Source organism: Rhipicephalus sanguineus, chromosome 3 (genome assembly GCF_013339695.2).
Source record: "Rhipicephalus sanguineus isolate Rsan-2018 chromosome 3, BIME_Rsan_1.4, whole genome shotgun sequence".
NCBI lineage: Eukaryota > Metazoa > Arthropoda > Arachnida > Ixodida > Ixodidae > Rhipicephalus > Rhipicephalus sanguineus.
In genome coordinates, this window is record NC_051178.1 from 185,987,433 (window position 1) to 186,003,177 (window position 15,745).

A 15,745-nucleotide genomic window follows, 5' to 3' on the forward strand; every position below is an offset into this window, starting at 1 on the left:
ATGCCCGACGGCAGCAGTAGTAGCAGCACGCTACCCAACAAAGAACAGGTCCAGCAAGTGAAGCAGCAGAACAGGCGCAGTAGCGAAGCATTAAGCAGTTTGGCACTACAGCGAAGTAGCGTTGTACAGCCCCGCCGCAGCGCCTGGTCTGCTCTCCTCTGGGGACTCACCGTCGCGACCACGATGCTCCTGCTTGTTTCCGTCGTCATCACAGCCTTCGTCACGACCACGCTGCTCTTGCCTCGCATCGACGTCCGCAGCACGTTCGGGCAAAAACCGCCGCCACTGCCACCGCCACCGTCAGTGTCTCTCAGTGGCGTCAATGCCCCGCCATTCAGCGACCGAGCGTCGTCCGCGGCATCATCGTTAAACAATAAAGGACTCCACGGGGCAAAGACGCACGAGACCAAGCCCTGCGACTCGACGGCATGCGTCGAGCAGGCACGAATGTTGTTGCACCAGATCGACTCCAACCAAGACCCCTGCGACGACTTCTACGCGTACGTGTGCGACAAATGGGCGCAGTCGCGCCCCTTGACTCCGGGCGCAGAGCGCCTGTCCGTGGACACCGTCATGGTCGAAGCATACGCAGAGTTGTTGGCCTCGGCGTTGCATGACAACGTTAGCCGCGATTTTCCGCAGCTGCGTTTTCTTGTCGACCACTGCGTGGACCCCGAACCAGTGATGTTTGACAACCTGATCGCCATGTTCCTTGATGCGACCCACTTGCGATCATGGATGATGCGCCCGTCGTCGTCTCCTTCGCGCCGGCAGCCGTCGGCAGCCGAGGTGTCGCGCAAGTTCGGCCTTGCCTTCCGGCAGCTAGGCGTTGACGCGCTCTTCAGGCCGTTTGTCGTCAAGGACATATCGCGTGAGAACAAACGATTCGTGGGCCTCGAAGAACCGTCGACGGTGCTGCTGCGAGCGCCGCTTGAGAAAGAAGAGTACGAAGTGGTACGTGCTGGATTCGCTCCCCTGCTGGCCTTCTTCCAGAACCAGACGGAAGTGGATCCTCTGCGCTTCGAAGAACGGCTCTACCGAACGCTGCTGCAACCGCAGCTGGATGCCGCCGTACTTGCCAATGGCAGTACGGTCAGAGTGCGCGACCTGCCCGCGCTGAGGAACTTCGAGTGGACCAGCTTCCTGCAGAGCGTATTCGGGAAGGGGATCAGACCTCTAACTGCTCGAACCTACGTCAAACTGGCGTCTCCCGAGCACGTACTGAGACTGACCCGTGACGACGAATTGATGCGCTCGTCGCAGGTTATGTTGGGGTACTTGCTGTTCCGCATCACCATGGCGCTGTCGCCGCTTCTTGGTGGTACCGAGTTACGGGACCAGGTGGCTTCGGTAAGCTGCGCTCGACATCCGCAGTTTGCGCAGGCGCTCACGCCTGCGCGCTACTGCCTCTGCTTGCTGAACCGATTCGAGCCGAATCTCGCTTTGCACGCGACGCGCAACTTTTCCCGGGCGCAACTGTCCAGAGGCGATGGCGACGACGTCGTCGAAGACATGGCTTCTACGCTGCGACTCGTACTCATCGAACACGTGCTGGTGCGGCTCGCTCGTTATGGCAGTGGTCTGAAGGCGAACCTCTTAGAGAAGCTGAATGGCGTCTCGTGGGAGCCTCTGGCGCCGCGTGGCCTAAACGAAAACGCGAGCACGCTGGCCGCATTCCTAGACGGCCTTTACCTGAACAACGCGCGCACCTCGACGGCCCAGTTCTTTTACACCTGGATCCGAAAGTCGCTCGAAAAGCGGCTCATGGCACACATGACCTCTCGCGCCTCCTTCCAAGGTTGGACAGGCGGATTTCTGAGCGCCGAGGCTCACATGGGGCCACCTTACAATCGGCTGGAGATACCGTTGCCGGTATTCGATTTGTCCCTCAAGGACGATGCCGCGTTGCGGCCCCTCCAGATGGCCAGAGCAGCGCCACGAGTATACTGGCCCATGTTTCGCGCCATCTACCACTGGGTCTTCAATCTCGAATTCGCCGCCACCAGTGCCGAGCGCAACGCCGCTCACAGCCTAGTACAATACTTCTCCGACCTGCGACTCTGCCTTGAACACCAGTACAGTCCGCTGTCCGGGATGGAGAAGATCGCGCAGCTCAACGTTTCGAGAACTTCATGGTCCGATCTGTGGGATCTACTGTCGGTGCGCCCTGCTTTGGACGCGTTCCTGCTGTACGCCGGTCGTGTTTCACCAGACTACCGGCTCAAGCTGCTCGAGCGCTGGAACGCCAGCCAGCTGTTCTTCCTGTACTACGCGGCCAACTTCTGCGACAACAGCAACCGGAGGTTCTTGAAAGAGAACGCCGCCCGCGGCCCCGACAGCCCCGCCTGGTACCGTGTCAATGGGCCTCTCCGCAATACTCCAGAGTTTGCGATGGCTTTCGGCTGTAAGCCCGAATCGTTCATGAACCCAGTGCAGAAGTGCGTCCTTTCCATCTGAGGAATGTTGACTTCCTCAGATGGAAACTTCCAGACTTCCAGCGACGAGATCGATGGAAGTTTCGATCTGTGGGATCTCATCTCTGTACGCTCTCACGGATATATTATACTGCGCGTTGTTTCTCTTCCAATTTGTATCTTCATGGTATACGCGTATGATTGCGTTCCAAATATTATGAACGACCAAGCTATGAGTTACACATGTAATAAACGTTACTTTCATGGTGTTGTAGTGAACGTGTTATCTATATGCTCAACTGTATGCTCATCAACTGGCACGGAATAATTTTTATTCTTAATCTGTCTTGTACATTTCCACTAATCTCGGCGCGCTGACGTTTAGCGGACTGAGCCATACAAATCGAGTGAAAGCATGACAGTGCATGCATATATTTAATCAAAGAAAATCGATGAAGAAAATCGTATGATGATAATGCAAATTAAGTGAGACTTAATTAGCGGTAATTAGTAATTCCACACTAGCGAGACCTGAGTAACTCGTCATAGTTATTTAGCGAACGTTGGACGTCGATATAAAGGGCACGGTAAAGTAGCCACACTGCATGGCTTTTGCCATCGAGCCATCTTAGGCCAATGCATAAGGGTTTTTCCCCTGTGACTTTTTTTGGTTCCCATTTACTACCCTCTATCCAGTCTTCGACTTATACGCTCTACATATTTTTTAGCTGTCTTTTCCCCTCTTTCTAAATACGAGGCAGATGTAGCGTTCCCCATCGTGTCCAGTGTGCCTCTGATGCCCTTTATATTCCTCGAGAACGTGCAGGTTTGTTTTGACATTGTGGATAATGTGTACGCCGGTTTCGGAGTAGGAGGGCGCCGCAAGCAACTTCCTATGTTTGGGATTTCGCCCAGGGCGGTGGCTCCAGCGTAGACATTGAAGCTCATTCATCACAGTCAACATGCTAGTGGGAGAAGATACATCACTTCTTAGCCCCATAAAGTTCGCGGAGAACGAGATTGGGCGAGATGCGAGTCCCCTGCTGCCTTAAAAAAAGATGCTCCTAACGAGTATATGGTCATCGTGTTGTGCAATACGCGCGGTGTTTTGTTGTATACTATTTAACTTCGCTTTTCTTCCATACTTCATGCGCGACGCCGCTTACATTCGTTCCTTTCTATTGGTAGGCCTTAGGCAGTAGTGGCTACAAGGCATGTAGAGATACAACGAATACAAAGTGAAATGGATAACAAACACGAAAGCGTATTAAAAGCGATGCATCAAAGACATGGCGTTTAAGTGCTATAAGTATACTGCTCTTGGAACTTGGTGTGTGGGAATCAAAAGCAAAACAGAAAACAGGAAGAAAGGCATGTATACCTCACCAGTCGACTGGCGTCGTGTACTATTACGTCATCCTCTTAGTGAAAGGGGTCCAGAACCACTTTTTCAAGTAATCCTCGAATGACCACACTATTGGAGTACATTGCCTCACGAATCGACTGCCCTAGGAATTTCTCGAATCCGTCAAGATCGAGCGGAGTTAAGACAGATTTGTCGCACGCTTGAAGCGCTTTCTCTCCTCCCTCGTCCCGACGATCGCGCCGGAAGCTACGCAGGGAGGAACGGCACAGGGGAAAGAAGCTACGTGAGCGTGCGTCATGACCTTGAGCGCGTGTGACGAAGCGCAGTCGCTTTTTCCCGTTGTGATTTCTATGCGCGCTAGTGTGGCTACGGTGTAATGTTATCAGACTACGGAGCGCGGTGGTAACCCGTGGCAAGAAGCGCATCCGATGCAAACGCCGCTCTTGATTTATGTCGGCCATTAGCCAATAGCATGTTATCTGTTGTTCGTCTCCGTCTCCAAACAGCTTGCGCCGGCAGCTCCGAAGAGAGTGAGCACACGCCTGTGTATGAAAAGAGGACGCCTGAGAAAGTGGCAACTTTGCGCGCCGCTTATAAACTCACCTTGCCCGCGCACGACTGCAAGACTTGGCTGAGCTGTTGATAACCGTGTCCACTTCCCGCAGGATGTGTTTTATCACCAAGCCCGAGGTGTGGTCCATGACCTCATGAAATGGGCGTGTGAACAGGAGGGACAGAAGAACAGGAGGTATAGTGAAGAGAGAGAGAGATGCAAATAAGGGAAAGTCAGGGAGGTTAACCGCAATCGAAGCATCTGGTTTGTTACCCTACACCAGGAAGGAGAGGAATGGTGAAAGAAAGACGAAAAAAATTCGGCAGATCCCACGCACTGTGGGAATCGATGTAATGCGAAGCAGCCAGCAAGGAGCTGCATACATCGCCTTGTTTGTCTTTGAGCCAAATGAAACCATTCATGCCATGGCATCTAGTCCACCATATATCGCATGTTTGCCATGCACCATCACGCACTCGTGTCATGCCATACCCATTTTGGCATATATCACGTTAACAAAACGGCCGGAAGCGCACCATGACAGTGGCATGTAAATCATACCGTACATGACATGCATAACATGATTCGCATGTTAAGACCTCTCATTTATGTTCGTCATACAGTCACATCGCGCAATACCAATTTTGGTGTATATCAAAGGAGCAAAATGGCCGCGAGTGCAGCATGAGTAGAGCATGTAAATCATGCCATACATGACATGATTATTATGGTTTTTCATGTTACCACCTGTCACTAATGTTCATCACACAGTCACATCGCGCAATACCAGTTTTGGTGTATATCAAGCTATCGAAACGGCCGCGAATGCACCATGAGCGTGGCATGTAAGTCATGACATACATGGCATGCATGTCATAGTTTTCATGTTACCATCTGTTATTCATGTTCTTCATACTGTCACATCGCGCAATACCAATTTTGGTGCATATCAATCTAGCGAAACGGCCACGAGTGCGCCATGAGCATGGCATGTAAATCATGACGTACATTTCATGCATGTCATGATTATCATGTTACCACCTTTCATTTACGTTCGTCATACAGTGGCGTCGCGCAATACCAATTTTGGTGTATACCAAGCTAGCGAAACGGCCGGGGATGCATAATAAACGCGGCATGTAAATCATGACACATAACCTGCATGTCATGATTTCCATGTTACCACCTCTCATTTACGTTCGTCATGCAGTCGCGTCGCGCAATACCAATTTTGGTGTGTCAAGCAAGCGAAACGGCACGAGTGCGTCATGAGCATGACATGTAATTCATGTCGTGCATGTCATGCATGTCATGATTTTCATGTTACCACGTCTCATTTACCGTTGTCGTACAGTCGCTTCGCGCAATAGCAATTTTGGTGTACATCGATCTAGCGAAGCGGCCGCGAATGCATCATGAGCGTGGCAATTAAATCATGACATACATGACATGCATGTCATGGTTTTCATCTTACCAACTGTCATTCATGTTCTTCATACAGTCACATCGCGCAATACCAATTTTGGTGTATATCAATCTACCGAAACTACCGCTAGCGCATCATGAGCATGGCATGCAAATCAGGTCGCACATGACTTGCATGTCATGATTTTCATGTTACCACGTGTCAGTTATGTTCGTCATATAGTAGTTTCGCGTAACACCAATTTTGGTGTATATCACGCAAGCGAAACGGACGCGAATGCACCATGAGCGTGGCATGTAAATCATGACATACATGTCATGGATGTCATGGTTTTCGTGCTACCACCTGTTATTCATGTTCTTCATAAAGTCACATCGCACAATACCAATTTTGGTGTATATCAATCTAGCGAAACGGCCGCGAGTGCGCCATGAGCGTGGCATGTAAATCATGTCATACATGACACGCATATCATGATTTTCATGTTACCACGTGTCAGTTATGTTCGTCATACAGAAATGTCTCGTCATACCAGTTTTCGTATGTATCAATCCATTTAAACGGCCGCGAGCGCCCCGAGACCATGTCATGTAAATCATGCTGCACATGACAGGCGCGTCATGATTTGCATGTTAGGACCTGTCATTATGTTCGCCATGAACTCTTGTCACGCCGTACCAATTTTGGTATATATGAAATTAACGGAACGGCCGCAAGAGCCCAAAGGCCGTGGAATGTAAATCATGCTGATCATGACATGCGTGTCATGATTTTCATGATATGACCTGTCATTTATGTTCCTGATAAGGCCATGTTATGACACACCAATTTTGGTATACATCCGATTAACGGAACGGCCAGGGAGCCCAAAGGCCGTGGAATGTAAATCATGCTGTTCATGACATGCGTGTCATGATTTTCATAATATGACCTGTCATTTATGTTCGTCATAAGGCCATGTTATGACACACGAATTTTGGTATACATCCGATTAACGGAACGGCCAGGGAGCCCAAAGGCCGTGGAATGTAAATCATGCTGTTCATGACATGCGTGTCATGATTTTCATGATATGACCTGTCATTTATGTTCGTGATAAGGCCATGTTATGACACACCAATTTTGGTATACATCCGATTAACGGAACGGCCAGGAGAGCACATAGTCGTAGGCGGCTAGATAGATAGATAGATAGATAGATAGATAGATAGATAGATAGATAGATAGATAGATAGATAGATAGATAGATAGATAGATAGATAGATAGATAGATAGATAGATAGATAGATACGCTCAAAGTCGCAGAAGTTCGCTAAGAAATGCTTCGCATTTAAAAATAGAGCGGAAAGAATAAATGCATCCATACCCCGCATATCAATATCATCTCTTTTAGTGCGTCTGAAAACATATCTACAATGTCATAACCAACCACCGCGGCGGAAAGCACATTCCGTTCTCTAATGGTTCGAGTAAAGCATGAACGCCTAGACGCTTCAGTTTTTCAATAATACTCTTTAAGCTTTCTAGCCTGGTCGGACTGGGTAGATGGACTACATCTTTTCTCTCCGCATAGATTGAACTTTGATTATGGCCGCTACTGTTCGCTTGCGCGCGTCGCGTGACCTCCTAGCGTCACGATTCTTCCGCGTATGTATACCTCCGCGTATGTATACGATCGTTGTTCAAGGCGACCATGTTACGGTGGGCGTTCTGACGTCGGACGCAGCTCTTTTCTGTTGTTTTGTTACATCGCGTGCGTGTCGACAATTTGGGTCAAGTTACGCCACTGCGCGATATGAAAGGCTTCACGTTGGTGTTCAGTTCGGGCATATACCGTGACGTGCGTTTCTTCATCTTTGCTTCGAGCGTGTAAGTAAAGCTAAGTATAGGACACACAGTGGCTGACGCATGAGACTCGTGTTTCGCTTGCAGTACGCGGTGGTCTCGTGGCCTGCACGCTGTATAAAAGGAGTATTCTCGGCGTAATGATGGGCAAATCTGTCGCTTGCGCTGCGAAGACGCATAGGCGTCGTGGGCCGAGCGCTATTTCCAAGCTTATATAGAGCTCAATCTTCTCGAATGTTTGGCTTATTTTCGGTCGCGATGATCGCATTTCGACGGGGACGAAATGAAAGAACACCTCTTCTCTTAGACTTAGGCGCATGTTCAAGAACCCCAGGTAGTTAAACTTAACCCGGAATCTTCCGCTACGGTGTGCCTCATAATCATATAGTTTTGGCACGTATCAAATCAAATCTTTATTTCCACCGTGTATCAAATCTTTATTTCCACCGCCCACGTAAGAACCCAGAATCTAATTTTGGGGCAAATAATTAAATGAGCATTGAAGAGAAACGTTAGTTGCACCTTTTAGGCTGTTATATAAATCGGTGCATTAAATATCTTGATTAAAAAAAAAAAGATGGCGAGCCTTGTCGACAGTATTTGTACGTTTCATAAGCGAGGGGTTACGAAAGAACGAAATACTAGTGCCGGCGCTGGGCATTGGTAATCCGCTCTCCGGTACCATGTCGCCGCTACGACGTGAATATACTATATATATAGCATCTGATGTGTGCTATAGAGGTAAGCGCGTTATCCAGCAAAGTAGATTTAAATCGCATTCGCAAGTGCGCAAACACATTTGCCTATCTTTAAAACAGATGATATAAAACCTTCCTGAAAGGGTTATCCAATTATTTATCCGTAATTAGCTTATTTATTGCAACGCTACATGTGTGTACGCGGTTATGTTGCCAAGATAACATGATTATTTGTACCTTCGAGCTAAACCAACGAAATGCAGAAACAGAAGCGACAAAATGCAAATCAAATAACGCGTACGTTTATTTTAAGAAAAAAAAAAAAGCCATCTCTGAATAACGCAGAATCTATACGTGGTGCTTCTATGGAGCAGTTGCACTGTATTGGTCACAGGCCCCACCTTTCGCTGCTCATTACCAGAACATTAACTGCTTGGCGTGGATGCGTTACCGTTACTTTACCAAACTATAATGCAAAACAGCAAGAGCTGCTATGCACCCTTCTTTAACATTACGCCGGCTCGCGTGAAGAATTTTCGCACTACTAGTAAGGCTGATTAATGGGACCCTGGACCTCTTGATATACGACACTGGTGCTATACCACCTTAGCCGTAATTTATTACTAATATCTTTCTCCCTATATTAAGCCTGCTTTAGTCATTTATTTGCCTACGCCTTGTTGTTTAACCTCGCGAACCACTACACACCACCGTTTCTTTATTACAGGCTATTGCTGTCGCTGCTTCACGCTTTAGGTGAGACTTGTATAGCTTTTCTTCGTGCATTTTTTGTTCGAAGAACGACGTCATTTGCCGCAGCAGCGCTATATACCATTTGCACGATTATACGTCAGAGATGTTCCAGATATAATGTCAGCTCGTGCACGCCTTAATTCTTACGGATCGATTCTATGTACTTTCCACACCCTCAAGTCGCCCTTAACTTGCTCATTCATATTTGATTGGCAGCGTGCGTGCGCGCATAGAGAGCTGACTTCCGCAAACACGGGCCGTGCCCGTATCTAAACGATCGTCGCCGTTGAAAATTATCCGTGAGCTGTTCCGTTTCGAAACACAGTCTGCAGCTTTAACGGGGTCTCTCATGACGTCATCGAATGAAGAGAGAGAGACAGAAGGTGAAAGAAAGAGAGAGAGTGTGTGTGCTGATGATTGACGGCCCCGGTGAAACCATATATATATATATATATATATATATATATATATATATATATATATAATATATATATATATATATATATATATATATATATATATATATATATATATATACATGCACACGCATACCTCTCCAGCCCGCGCTCTTCTTTTATCGCGTTTCGCCTCGACTCGATCGAAGTCGCGACATCGTAAGACGACCCGACCCACATGTCATGCTCGGTGTGTTATGAATTAAAAACGACGACCCGACCCGGGCCAGGGCTGGCTATTGTATCTAGGTTGTTGCGCTTAATGTAGACACTCGAATAAGGTTTCGTCTGAACGCCTGCTCGTGTTCGCTGCATCGTGTATTGTAAACGCACTTTCCTGTTTTCATCTGAAAGGGAACGACTCGCATATTTTGCTTTCTTGACTGCATGTTATTGCGCACGATTTACCACTAACGGGTGAAATTGTTTAGATATGAAAAAATAAAGCGCCCATTTCTCTGTCTTTTTCTTTCACCTCTGAAACTGGAACAGATTTCACTTGTGTCGGGTTATCGTTCTTTTTAATCGAAGTGGTTTTGTCACCTGTCAGAATACTCGTTTTTCTAGGTGACACGAGCCTCGTGTCGCAATAGCAAGGTGCCCTGGGTACTCTAGCTTCGTGAACCTCTGCTGACAGTTGTCAGGATGGAAGGAGGAATCGTGTCCTATTTTATACTCGAGCTCGTACAGGATCGAAAGCCAAAATCAAATGCCCTTTCTTAGACGTATTAGTAAAGGCTTTTCGAAATTTTGGCTTTTGGATGGCGAGACGTGTGGCTCGAATGGGCACAGGTTTGCGTAAAACTGTCTGGGGAAGAAGCGAGAGTCTCACGCTTCACCCAACGTGCCTACTTATGTAGGCGAAGGAACACTTGCGAAAGCCTTTTCCGTGGTCACTATTCCGCCGTTTCAATCTCTTGGTCGCGTAAGACGAGTATTTATTTCGTTACGTCACTCCGGTTTGTTACGTCACTAGACGAGACGCATCCCAAACCCTCGCAGCAACATCACGTGTTTTCCGTTTGAGACGTACAGACCGAGCCGGTAGTGGAGAAGTTTTCGGAGAACGAAATTCGAGAAAAAGGTAAATATTGACGCAATCTTCCCCCTAAATCTTGAAGCGTGTGGTGCATTGTGATGGTCATTTGCAAAAAGCATAGACATCACTTCTTCGAAAGAGGGTTCTCTATCTACGGTTAGTTTTCCACTCTCCTTAGAATGTTTGGTGTAGTGGGTATCAGTTAAAGCAGACTTACATGGAGTTGCAGTACATCCACTGAGAAGAAAAAGATGGCTTTCACCGTCGAGCGATCCAAGTCGAAAGCATAAGGGACCCTGTGAGTTGTTTTCCGCAACTGCAACACACCATGTTTTTGTCTGTTTCTTTTAAATTTTAATTCCCCCCACTCTGTGTGTATCGTTCAGAGAACCCGCGTTTGTTCACTCGTACGCGCCGCATAGATTAATGATACGATATGGTAGGGATGCGACTGCTTGACGCACGTGTATTGGTCGAATAAGGCGCACACATCAAAGGAAGAGAAAGTGAATAAGCAAGCGCTGCAAAAAAAAAAGAAATAAAAAACAAAAACAAAAAAAGAATACATCGCGTGCGTTATCACATTGAAACATGGACGGATCGCTTAACAAAACACCTTGCGGGGCTATTTCTCTTCTTTGTGGCAGTGAACAAGCGCTAGCTTATCTTACAAGGACACAGAAAGACGTGGCAGAATGGCGCTGTCTGCCATGCCTTTTCGTGTTCTTGTTAAAGGAAATTTGCGCTGGTTTACTTTCATAAAGAAGAAAACAATCAAAGCAGTTACGCATTAGTGGTGCCAAGCCTGAAGGAAGTGCGGAGCTGGGCGGCCTGCTTTGTTTCTCTGCAGTTTTCTCTTCTAAGCTTTCTTTCTCTCTCTCTATTCTCTCTCTTTTTCTCTGTGTCTCTTTTACAGCGAAAGCTGTTATGAGATCATTTCACCGGCCGTTTTTGGCGCCGTAGTTGTCCGCCGCCGCCGCCGCCACCGCCGCCGCCGCGCCGCCGGTGTCCGTAACCAGTATCGATCGAAATAAGAAAAAAAAAAAACGAAATAAGAAAAAAATTCCAGGATGGAACGAGGTTCGAACCTGGGCCCTCTGCGTGGGAGCCCAGTATTCAACCTCTGAGCCATGCCGTTTATTTCTTTCTTTATTACTTACTTTTGCACCTCATACAATAATGGTGCTTGAAACTGCCTTGCAAAAAGGTCCTATACAGGCTTAATGTCGGGGAAGGAACCACATTAGCATATGCAATATAGCGTGGTAGAAGAGTAAAATAAGCACCAAGCGTCGCACAACGCGAATTCTGTAACCAGGCGTCACACAATGCGAATTGCGCAACGAGTAGGTTGTGAAATGCTTCCAACCCATTACAAAGATCTCTGCCATAATTCTTCGTCGTCATCAGGCACAGCATCAACAAAGTGCGCATAATGCCTTACATGCGTTTAGCAGGTACCACGGCTGTCCGTAGAATGACCAAAAATGGCACAGTGCCTGCTTCCCAACTTCTCAAAAATTACAATGATTTATAGCGCAGTGGGTTCTTCGCAAATGCAGTTGTATTGGTTGCCAAGGAAGCCCATAAGCGCATGATTCATTTCCTCGGGGTCTCAATAAAGTTCTTTGTCCCCCCCCCCTCTCTCTCCCACGTCAACGTATGTTTACAGCATGGCGGGAGAGGGAAATAGTGACCGGGCGTCACCCAGTGCAAATTACATAACTGGGGGGCCGTTTAAGCTTCCAACCCATTCCAAGGGCTGAGCCATAATTCTTCATCGTCATCATTCGTAGCGTCAACAAAGTGCACATAATGCCTTACAGACGTGTAGCTGGTACCTCGCTTCTCCGCAGAATGACAAATAATGGCTTAGTAGATGCTTCCCAACTTCACAAAAATTGTGATTTATGGCGTAGTGGGTACCTTTCTAGTCTACTTGTATTGTAGCCCCAAGAGAGCTTACAACGGGCTCTAGAAACGCCGCTCTTCCAGCTTTCGCTGTGACTGTGCTGCGGTTTCAGCGCAGGCCTGGCGTTTTTTAATTCTGTTTATTTTTCTCTCTCTTTCTCTTTCTTTGATTCTTTTTATTTCTCTCTTTCCGCCTTTCTATCTCTCTATTTCTCTCTTTCTTATTCTTTCTATGCTATGCTTTACTCTCTGCCCTCCTCCTCACGTTCACATCTCTACTCCTGACCCACACTTCCATTTCCAACCCCCTTGCTATACCATACTATACGAGGCTATGCCAGGCTCTGCTAGCGTGCCTGGATAGCCGAGTAGTTATGATGCTCGACTTAGGATCGTGGGTACGCGCGTTCGGATCCCGGCTCGCCAAGAAATTTTTTTCGCCAAGACTTTTTCTGTTTCTCTTTCTATCTCTCCCCCTCTCTCTTTCTTTCTCTCTCTTTGTACTCGTACTCTCGCCCATCAGAGTTGTTGCACCCCAGGCCGGACAAATTGGCGCACGTGCTCTCGGAGCGAAGCAGAATATGAAGAGGTCGAAGAGAGTGCGTGCCGGTTCATGATGACGATCAATTCTGTTCACGCGTCACGGACTAAGTACGACCTTAATCAGCTCCGCTGTTAAAGGTAGGTGGACAGAACAGTGGAGAAATCAATAATGAGTTACTGCTAAACTATTTATTTCTAAACATTTTCTTTCATCAAGCTATTTAATTTCATAAGTAAGGCACCGCCCGATTCATGGTCGATCCCCCGAGGCGGGTTGCGTTTAGTATCTGAGGAACAACCAACCAACCAACCAGAAAGAGCAGGAGCGAATGGGCGTTCAAACTCTTAATTGGGGCAAGTTGCTGCGCGCTGTCGTGTTGCTCCTTTTGTTTATGAGCCACTCAGACAACCATGCGTGGACACGCTAACGACCTCCTTGTTCGAGGTGTTCGTACGGGCACTCATTGAGCGAGGATACGCCCTTTATTACGGACCTGCGTGGTCGCGTTTAGGTGAGCACGCACTTATAGCACGCCATATAGAAGGCGTCGCGCTGCGGAGTCGCACCGTTCCCCCAACGAGCACCGATCGCCCCCGCCGTGCCAGGTCACCAGACGGCGTACAACACTGTTCGCCACGCACCGGCGTAGGCGCCGGCCGGTCCCGCACTTCCCCAATCGGACAGCGCTCCCCATCCCCGCGTCAGGCGGAGACGGCGCCAACGTCGCTCTTCCATTCTTCTCCCCCGCCTCCGTTTATTTATTATTAATATTTTTATGTGCTCCGAGCATGTGCCGAGAACAAGGCGGGGGAGGGGGGTTGACAGTGCCGCCGGATCGAATTCCGTCGCCGTCCGCCCAGAGGAGCCGTTGTGCGCGCCGAATGCAATTTGTACGGCCGGTCTCCTCCGTGGACCGCGATGGGTTGATGCCTCCCTGACTTGTTCCATGCGTAGCGCGCGCTTGGGCGGGCGTGACGCCATATGTGCACCCAGAGGCGTAAACGGCGTCCGGGTAGCGCCTAGTGGAATGTATGTGTGGCGCTGCTTCGAGAAGAAAGTGATGGGAATGGCGTGTACGGGAATCTCGAAATGCTTTTATTTGTGTTTATGTCACGGACAATAGATTCGAATACTTACACGTGACATGGGGAATGGGTGGTGAAATTGGGGTAGGACCTTAAGCGTCACGATGAATGTGCGGAGTGACAGAATTGGCGCATGCAAAAAAAGTTATCTGTGTGCGCTTCTGATTGTGTCAGAATGGGGCTCATCGTAATGGGTGCCTCGTGAAAAAAAAAAAAAAAAGTTTTTTCACTGACTTGTTTTAAGCGGCGCTAAGATGTGAGAATGAAAGAGACAAAAATAAATAAAACAAGAAAAGAGAACAAAAGATGAATTGGTAAGTTTACGCGAAGTAATGAGAGATATTCAATAATGAAGGTTTCTTGAAAGAAAAAAACAAGCGTGTAGAAGTTATTGAAGCATGTTTCCTAGCGCTGACCTTCCCTCAAAACTACGATGTGCCAACAAGCCCGCATCGCGTGCCCTTGGCGTGTTTAGAAGGCTGGCCTTGATAAGAGCTCATAAAGCCTTCACATTGTGTTCACTGATGACGTTCTCAATAGACACCGGCCACCATAGTGGTTGTTGCCTGCTCACTCTGAGACTAGATTGCCTTCTTTGTTTGCGGTTATATTTGCGTCTCAACGTTATTTTACGATGTATGTACATTTGGTGGTGTCCTCATCGAACACGAGAGTTCTGTGGTTGAGAAACAACTTGCTCTAGTTTAACGGCGCGTTCTATACTCGCGCAGAATGTGAAACCTAAACATGCATAAAATGAGCGACATGGCGCAATGTATAAATGTTGCCCAACCTGCATTCCTTTTTTATTTAAGAGTGTCTGTATACAGAAAACAGCTCATTGGTGCGGTTAGTGAGTTTTGACCTGTTTAGATCGGTGAGACAGTGAGTTTTCTACGCTGAAATTGCCATTTCGCACAACCATGCACAAAACAAATGGAAGGGCGAACGGCGGCTCACGTCAGTCTCTGTTAGTCGTATCACGTTGATTTATTATTTATTTTGAAAAACGACGGCAACCAGAAAACTCATTTTGAAAAGGGCTGAAAAGAGCGGTGGTGAATGAAAATTTAATGTGCACACATCGTTATATTGATCGACCTCCATCGAATAAGCTGGGCTTTTTTTTTTCTTTCATATACGGTGACTTCGATTTAGGTATTCTTACCTCCTTCTGTATATACTAACCCCAATGCGTGCATATTTTTTGCGACAATGCTGTTTTTACAATGTCAGCAGGGCACTCCTCATACACTGCTCAGTCTTTACGGAAGAGGCGCCCTGATAAGTGCTCAGCTTGGAGCACGTGATTAGCTCCTTATCTGTAGTCACATATGGCTGAAGTATAATGAGCCGATAATTGTTCCCTCCGAACGACAATGCGAAAAATCAGAAAAAAAAAACTGTAACGAAATGCATGTGGAGGGGCTTACGTCGTCGACGGCTGCGCAAAAAAAAAAAATAAAAAAATAAAGAAGGCCCTTCCTCCACGGGAAATTGGGGGCAAGCGAAGCTTGTCGTATGCGTGCCTGACCTACTGCTTTTCTTTCTTTCTTTCTTTTTTTCTTTCTTTCTTTCTTTCTTTCTTCTTTCCTTTTCTTTCTTTCTTTCTTCTTCTTCTTTCTTTCTTTCTCTTTCTTTCTTTCTTTCTTCTTT

General features: G+C 47.5%; 1 protein-coding gene across 1 annotated transcript; it reads left to right on the top strand.

Moving 5' to 3' along the window:
* On the top strand, positions 1 to 2,457 carry LOC119386184 (neprilysin-1). The gene has a single exon (XM_037653522.1). The coding sequence runs from the start codon at positions 1 to 3 to the stop codon at positions 2,455 to 2,457; it is 2,457 nt and encodes an 818-aa protein (XP_037509450.1).
* The last annotated feature ends 13,288 nt before the right edge of the window (positions 2,458 to 15,745 follow it).